At 48.1% G+C, this 8,535-nt stretch overlaps 1 protein-coding gene across 5 annotated transcripts in view; it reads right to left on the bottom strand.

Annotated features, from left to right (window-relative positions):
• Positions 1–2,953: 2,953 nt before the first annotated feature.
• The window catches only part of ARIH2 (ariadne RBR E3 ubiquitin protein ligase 2), a 50,657-nt gene continuing 45,075 nt past the window's right edge, over positions 2,954–8,535 (bottom strand). For 3 of the 5 annotated variants that reach the window (XM_003982206.6, XM_006928747.5, XM_006928748.3), the window contains 5 exons: positions 8,337–8,488; positions 7,611–7,754; positions 6,908–6,976; positions 5,537–5,620; positions 2,954–5,317 (listed from right to left, as the gene is read on the bottom strand). In XM_003982206.6, the coding sequence (XP_003982255.1) occupies positions 5,246–5,317; positions 5,537–5,620; positions 6,908–6,976; positions 7,611–7,754; positions 8,337–8,488 (521 nt within the window). In that variant the 3' untranslated portion in view covers positions 2,954–5,245. The other 2 variants (XM_019821311.3, XM_045049915.1) reach the window with 2 other exon arrangements.

Below are 8,535 nucleotides of genomic sequence, written 5' to 3'. Positions count from 1 at the left end.
ATGCCACATACACGCGTAGACTGTGGCATCTGGTCTGGAGTAGTCAGAGAGGGCTTCTGAAGAAGTCCTGACACCAGGAAGCTCAAACCCTGAACAGTAAGTAACGTGCAGCAATGCAAGCAGGTACTCAGGTGCACAGGAACATTCCTTGCCTCAAACCTGGCACAGGTGAAGAGGGAGAAAGGGACTTTTGTATAATTGAGACATCATCACCTCAGAGGAAGATTAAACTCAGATTATCACCAGGTATGGAGGTGGGAGGACATACCAGTGCCCAAGTGCCAAAGCCTAGGCATTTTCATGTTCCCTGCTCTTCTAGGACTGGGTTATTCTCAGGCAGAGATGCACATGCCCCAGAACAGAAGCCGACATGCAGACAAGAGCAACACCACTGAGGCAAGTCCCACTAGTGGCTTCTCTCTACTCTGTTAATACACCCCCTCTCCCTATTTCCTTCTAGAAAAGTGGAGTCTGCATTTTCTGGTCTCTCCAGTAGAGCGGGCCGGGGGCTTGAATGGCCACCTCTTTCTCTCAGAGATTTTACGCACAACAGAAAGTTTCACCAGTGCTCAAGCACATGGGTGCATCTCGTCCAGCCACCCTCAGGGACCATTTTGTCAATCTCCTTAGGATACTACAGAGAAACACTGCTCAACCAAAGGAGACATTCTGGACATTTCTAAGAGGGGAAGAGGGCCAGGTGGTAATGGGAACTGTTACGGCTCAAAGGCTCAGCCAAAGTTGGGATGCTGACCAAACACCACCACTGGTCGAGCATCCCGTTCCAGACGGAGTGGGAACTGACAGTTCTGTGGGTAACCAGGTAAGCCTGGACTCCCTGTGCATGGAGGTGAAGACAGAGGCAGTGAGGGCCTGGCCCTGCTCCCTGAAACGAATTCTAAAAATAAGTAAATACATACTAGAATGGTCACAAAAGAAATGTTTTTGATTCAAAAGGAAGAAAACTCTATTACCAACTTCAAAGTGTCCAGATTTCCTGCAGCTTGTCTTTACTCCAGTTAGGTCAGAAGTCTCTCAACTTCCATGTACACAGAACAATTGTAAACAAAATTCCCCCCCAATTGTATTAATCTTCTAAATTCTTTAATGTGAAAAACAACAACTGAGTCACAGTTTAATCAAGGATGTCATTATTTTCTGGTACCCATGAATGAACGTTGAGACCATTTCCTCTTTAGCCTTTTAATATCTATAATTAGATCACTTCAAAATCTTCATACTGCTCATTTTTTCTGAACCATTCTCCTATATTCCTATCTCCTGTCTCCTGTATCCAAGTGAGTTATGCCCACTGCCATGCACAGCTCCTTCTTTAACTCATCACCAGACCACAGAAGGCAAGCAAGCCTGTTGGAGCTCAGTGGAAGGGGAAGGGGGATAGGAGAGGATGCTCATTGCTTATTTCTGCTCCACCTGCTGTTGGTTGTGGGAATTTCACAACCATGATATGAGCTAACTCCTTGGCCTTTTAAAACTCATGTTCCTTTTGGCACCTAAGGGCCATAAGGTCTCCCTCCCTCCCTTCCTTCCTCCTTTCTTTTTAATGTTATTTTCTGAGAGAGTGAGTGGGGGAGGGGCAGAGAGCGATGGAAACAGAATCCAAAGCAGGCTCCAGGCTCTGAGCTGCCAGCACTAAGCCTGATGTGGGGCTCAAACCCAAGAGCTGTGAGATCACGACCTGAGCCGAAGTTGGACGCTTAACAGACTGAACAACCCAGGTGCCCCTCTTTCTTTTTTTAAGTAGGTTCCAAACCCAACGTGAGGCCTGAACTCATGATCCTGAGATAAGCGTCGCATCCTCTACCGACTGAGCCAGCCGGGTGCCCCATTTTTAAATTTATTATTTTTAAAAGGACCATAAGGTTTCTCACTGCTCAGGCTGGCTCACCTTAAGAGGGTGGATGTCCTGGGGCGCCTAGGTGTCTCAGAGGACTAAATGGGCTATGTGCTCAGTAATCCTTAAGTGTGATTATCTTGTAGGGACAGAAACTGGCCTAACAAGCCAAAGCCAATAGCTGTGTCCTCAGTACCCAAAACAGGGCAGAGACAATGCTGATTGTTGCATGAACCCTGGAGACTTACCTGGAAAATCCCTCCTCTAGCCAGAATGTGTTATCTCTTGTTCTTTTAAGATCTCTAATGGTATAGTGATCAATTCCATCCGTGTCCCCCATGTTCTGGAGGCTCTGAGCAGGTAAAACCCATGGATCTTTTGCACACCACTGTATGCCCAGTGCCGTGCATGGGGTGTGGCGCATCCGAGGCCCAGGGATGAGCAGCTGTGGCGTTCAGATTGGCAGGGTCTAGGGCCTCTCTGGCCTTGCCTGCCCTCTGCATGCTGCCCACAGCTTTGGAGCCTTCACCCCTGAGCTATCACTGAAGTTGCTGCCACTATTCCCACCACAAGCGTGGACCCACTCGATCAGAACCCAAACTCCATTTCCTGTCCTCAATCCTTGGGATTAAACTCTGTGCACTCAGGTTTCTGTCTAGGGTCCTCTCTTTGTAACACCAGAGCCCCTGTGAAGCCACAACACCCCTGCCATACTGTATAACCCTAGGCTTCCACATCTGCTTTGCAGGGACCCAGGGGGTCTTCTGGATGAGGGGCTCAGGGCCTCAGCAGCAGCTGTGGGGCATTCCCACTGGTAGTCTGCTACAATCCCAGGATCTGTGTGTGGTGGGGGGAATGGTATGACTTGCAACCCAGGGAGGGGGAGGAGAGCAAAAACTGCCAGGATATTCCACTTACCTCTGGATGCCCTCTCGCCAGCAAGCCAGAGAAGGCAGAACAGAGGCCAGTGGGTTCTTCCCAGCTCTCTAGAGGATGGAACTGATCAGCAGGAAGACCCCCATTTGGTGCTCACTGGCCAGAATCCCCTGGGATATTGGCTCAGGTTACTTACATCCTTGGAAGAAAGACCCTACACAGTTTTATAATCAGAAACTTTCAGTTTATTTTGAATAAACCACTCAACATTGAGCAGATGACATTGCCTCAATTTTTTCTTTGAAGAAAACAAAGATATATGGTAAATTCATGAAAACACTGTGCCTTCCTTTATCTTCCATCCTTTGTAGGGCAGAAAAATTCTGCCTGATCTTTCTCATTTTCCTGATGATGTTAGCAAAGGACAGCTACTGGGGACACAAAAGGAAGCTCTCCACAGGTCAAGGGCTGCAGGCTACTGTCTGGGCACAGAACCTCCTACAGCTCTAGTGGTTGGGGGCCACAGCTGGGTACAAGTGCACTACGTGGCAGCCGTGCAGTCCAAACAATGCCCAGGGATGCCCACGGTGTGACTTAAGGCGCAGAGCTGCAACACCGGTCCTGTGCCACGGTGGTGACATGGAAAGGACTTGGTAAGAGAGGTAAAGGCTCCAGACGCCAGGATCTTCCACGTGTCAATGCAGCATTGACACCCACCCCGAGGTCCTGCAAGCAGGCATGTTCCTCCTTCAGTGAGCTCCCCACTGTTCCAATTCTGGGCTCATTTGCTGCCCTCCTAGCCTGTGTTCCCACTCCACCCCACAGTTCCTCCCTGTAGGTGACAGAAAGAGACAGGACCTGACAGGAAGAGAGGGAGCCTGTAGCCAGCTGTGTACCCCATGATCCCAAGAGTCACAGCTGTCTTCTATCTTCAAGAGTGATTCAGTTTACAGCTAACATGATACCTGGGAAATTGCTGACCAAGGTGAAAATGTTTGAATATCAAAGAACTTCCAAAATAATATTCACAGATCTCCCAAGCAACTCTTCTAAGAGGTTAAGGAGGCCCTGTCGAGTATGGACAGCCTCAGAGGGGAGGCAGTGAACAAAGTCACAGAAACCCCAGGAATCACAAAAGTAACTTTTAAAAGGCCCATAGGACCAGGCTCAGGACAGGCAGGACACCACACAAACCACCTGTTCCTTTGTACTCTACTGTGCAAAAGCTGGCCTTCTCCCCTGACCAGCCCTTCTAGCATCATAGCTGAGACTACAAACCAAGGACTCTCCTGGCCTCAAGACTCCCAGACCCCAGAGATGGTGTCCTCCAACAGCTAAACCCAGGCAAGTGGGAGAGCACCCAACCCTCCAGAGCAGCCACAGAACACACTCCAGATAACATAAAAACCACGTGTGCAAACAAGGCCCCTGAGGCAGGAATACCAGTGCCCTTGGGAGGGCCATGCTGAACTCTGACCCTGAAGTTCACCAGAGAACAGTGTAGCAGGACAGTGTCAGGTTATGAATGGCCATCTGTGAACCTGGTTAGTTACACCACCAGAACACTGGCACAAAAGAAGGGACCAAGGTAAAACAAATTTGTTTGGGGGAATAATTCCCTTTAAAAGTAGATCTCTATCTTTAGGAGACAAAATGAAACAACTGTGCTGAACTCACATCCCCTGGTCTGGAGGGCCACAAGCTCACCTATGCTTTGCTGTGGGCTGGTCTCAGTAGCCAGACCCAGGTAAACCTGGAAGAAAGATGAGCTCACAGACACATAGTGCCATCAGACAATGACACCCTGTGACAAGGCCCTTTTCTGTATTATCTCCTCACTGCAAGGTGAGGCAGGTGCATCCAACCACTAAAAGGCCTCTAAGGACCAGGCAGAAGGCATGATGTGATTCTCTGCGTTCCGTGCCCATTACACAGGCCAACTCCATTCCCCACCATCTGCCACCCACGTTCTTCCCTTGGGACACCAGCTGTGGCCAGACACATGAGAATCCAAAAACAGAGACCCCTGGGGCCCTCTTACAGTAGACATTCTGAGGCAGTGGGGGCAGGCAGCAAATGTTATATTCTAAGTAAAATAGCTAGAGGGTAAAACACTCCATTGCCAATTTATTTTTAAAAAGGGTTCTGTGTAATTCTATGGTTTGCTTTTTTTTGTATAATTATACAACTTTTGAAAATTACATAAGTTGTAATGATCTAATACTATTAATAGTCATTCAGAAAAAACTTTCCCTCCCTCCCAACAACCATCCAGGGGGAATTAAAAGTCCTGAAAAGAGGCCAATTCAACATGGCCTCTACCCTGGTAAAAACAAAAAGCAAAAAGATGAGAAGAAAACAGAAGTGGACTAAGAGGTGTGCGGCCAGTGTCTCTCAGGAGTGGGGCCCTGGCTGTTGCCTGGGGTCGTGAAAGGCAGAGCCTGCAGCATGCAGTACGGCAGCCAGGAGGCCTCGCAGCCACATCTTCCTCACTCCAGCACGCCCATGTCCCACCTAGGTGTCATGGAAATCCTTCAGCAGGGTTCTCCTCCGCTGCTCTGCTATGTGCATCTGGTTCTCTAAGTCCTGCAGCAGGAAAGCAAGATGGTGCTCACACGGCCGTCCCACGCAGGGAGCAGCCAAAGCCATGTCCACCATGTCAGGGGCTATGAGGAGTCAAAGGTTCTGCCCTCCCCACCCTTCTCAGCAGCAGCTTCTGGGCCGCATGCTAACAACCCTGTCACTTTTAACACGGCAGTCCTCCCTGGCCTGCAACAGAAGGGCCAACAAGAGGGCAGCACTTACCCCTCTGTCATAGCTGTCTGCGCGCTCCACTTTCCATGACAGGTTTTCAATCTCAGCCTCCAGCTGAGCCTGCTGGTATTCAAACTGTATGGGCAGAGCAGGAGGGTCAAAAGGAGAGGGGCTGCAGCCGGGGCGGGGCCTGCAGATGGAGGGGCAGACGCAGCACCTCAGGCTCGCAAGAGCTACCGACAACCCTGATACTGTCCTCAGCGAGCAGAGTTAGTTCCTGGAGCCAGAGCCAGAACCCGATCAAAAGGCTACCCGAGGAGCACAGCCAAGTGGCAAGGCTACACTCACCCTCTACCCCAAAAGACAGGGGGAAAATTTAAGCCATTGAAAAGAATGCTCCCAACATACAGGGAAACAGATGTTGCAGAAGCAAATCACAATGGATCTTCACAGACATGGCGTTCACAGAATCTTTCAGTTTTTCAGCTCTTCAAGTCTTAAAAATACTCAAACCATCTGACTTAGTAATTGTATACCCATTGTACAATTATACACAAAATGTTCCTCAATGTCTTATTTGTAATAATGAAAGTCAGAAACAATAAATGCCCAAATGATGGTATGACAATATAACAAGTCATTTATCCTATTATTAAAACCGGTATTTACCAGCCTGGTAAATAATGACAACTGCAACAATAAGCAGTTATAACAACTGAATGCGACATATATAATTAACATTAAATAGATAAAAATAATTCTAAAAGGCTGAAAAATGCTAACAGTGGCCATTTCCTTCTGGTGGGATTATGGATGATGCAAATGTTTTTCTATGTTTTCCAACATTTAAATAAATGTGAATTACTTTATAATTGGGGGAAATAACCCATATCTAAGATACAGAATTAAAGATGTAAAAGAGTCCACTATAATTCAGAGACATGCATGCTGGAGATCCTCCCAGGCATGGGCGCTGGCCTTCCAAGTGACCACAGAGCTTTTTAGCCAATTGCCCTATAAATATAGCTGTTCAGGGGCTTTGACATATCTACCTTACTATTACACAGAATGCCAGGGCATGCAGTCTATTTAAAGATGCCTAGAGGAGAAGTGAACTTCAAAAACTGACAGCTTTTAGGGGATGAATCACTGGAATCTACTCCTGAAATCATTATTGCACTATATGCTAACTAACTTGGATATAAATAAAATGAAATAAAATGAAATGAAATAAAATAAAATAAAATAAAATAAAATAAAATAAAATAAAATAAAATAAAATAAATATATATTTAAAAAAACTGACAGTTTTGTTCTGCCCTCCCAATAGCTAGAGTCTGGTCCCCACTCTCCTGGAAAGTGCTAGTAGACAAGGGCACCTGTGAAGCTAAGAGGGCAGAGCAGAGGACTGCCTGGCCTTACCAATTTCTTCCTGGGTCCAGACTCCATGTAGTACGCGTATGGGTAAGTGTACTGCAGGGTGTATCGGCACTGCAATAGGAGAGAGAGAAGGCACCTGTGCCTGTGAACCTAACCCGCATGCATCTCAGGCAGCTCCCACAATTCTTACCCTACCATGCGAGTTAGCCTGGCCCTGGCCCTGGCCCTGTAGGTGTGGGCCCAAAAGAAATGAGGCCAAGCTCAATCACGGATTAATTGGGAGATAACATGGGAAAAGCTGAAATAAAAATGGTCACAGAAGAACCCACAGTTCCTTTTTTAAACTCTGATTTATTACCAGCAGCTGCCTCAAAGGCTCCTCCCTCGAGTCGGACATCAGAGTCCACACACACAATCTCTTAGCTCCCTCTGAGTGATGAGTGGATGAGACAAAAGAAGAAAAGAGTTTGAGTTCTCCCTAAGGAGAACTAGAAAAGGGCTTGCAGTTCCTTCCCTGGAGTAGAGGCAGTGGAATCCTCTTCTTGGAAGTGCCCCCCACTGCCTGCAGCAGGCTGGGTCCTCAGGGGACACAGCCCAAGGAAACATGGGCCCATAAGCAGAAGTGTGCAGAGCTGTACACAGCGCTGCGTTCCCTTGCCCCATACAATGTTTCCCATCCTCAGAGGTTTGGGCCTAACAGGGACAGGCGCTGGACCAGGGATCAGAAGAGTGAGGTGGTACACACCTTAGCCAAGAGCTTGGCAGCATTCTGTAGGTACTGCCAGTCGATCCATGTCCCCAGATTATTCATGACCCTCTCCTGAATCTTTTCATGAATCCGCTGGTACGTCTGTGCCTCCAGCTGCAAGCTCTTGTTGTGGTTTTCCCACTACAGGGTACAGAGAAAGGAGAAAAGAGCAGAAGTCCACACAGAAGTTCAGAATGGCTGACACCTTGGTTGGCACAGGATGGCCACAGCTTCATCTAACTTATGGGGACTGTGTGTCCTTGAGAGTGCAGGAGGAGGACTTCTTCAGTCCACACTACTAACCCTGTCTGCCTGCCAGATCACCCTACTCTCTAGGGCAATAGGGCTCCAACCCTGAAGACTAAACAAGGCTAGGTACCCATTGGTCTACTGTGCTTAGAAACCAAATGTGCCATGCTTGTGGGCTTCTGAAGAGTCTTCCTGGGAAGAACTGCCCTCTAAATCTGATTAAGATGATAGCGGATGGAAAAGACTGATGGTCCCCTCATTGTCCTTCAGCCATCATTCAAAGAGCTTGTTGGTCTTGGCTGCTCTCTGGAACCTGAAAGCCACATTTATGGAGGTATCAATCAGGTCCACTGAAGGAGCTCCATTCCCTGACTTCCGTGTGCACATACCAGTACACCAGTCACTGGGAATTCTACCTCAGAAGGCCAACTGGAAGAAGCCCAACCCTGAAGAGCAGCTGCAGAAGATGCCTACCCTCTCAAAGTAAAACAAGTACTTCTTGAGGGCCTCCCTGGCCTGGGCTTGCTGGCTCTGGTTGACAATGTCGGGGTTCTCCTTGTACCGACTGCACTCATAGTACTCGCTGCCATGGGTCTTCCAATCTCCTAGACACATCCAGCAGAAGTCTGTGAAGGATGGAGAAAGAGGCATTTACACCCACAAGGTAAGACCA

The sequence above is a fragment of the Felis catus genome, chromosome A2, assembly GCF_018350175.1.
Source record: "Felis catus isolate Fca126 chromosome A2, F.catus_Fca126_mat1.0, whole genome shotgun sequence".
Classification (NCBI taxonomy): Eukaryota; Metazoa; Chordata; class Mammalia; order Carnivora; family Felidae; genus Felis; species Felis catus.
Note: the sequence above shows the minus strand (reverse complement) of the source record. Positions and strands in the feature narration are given on the sequence as shown.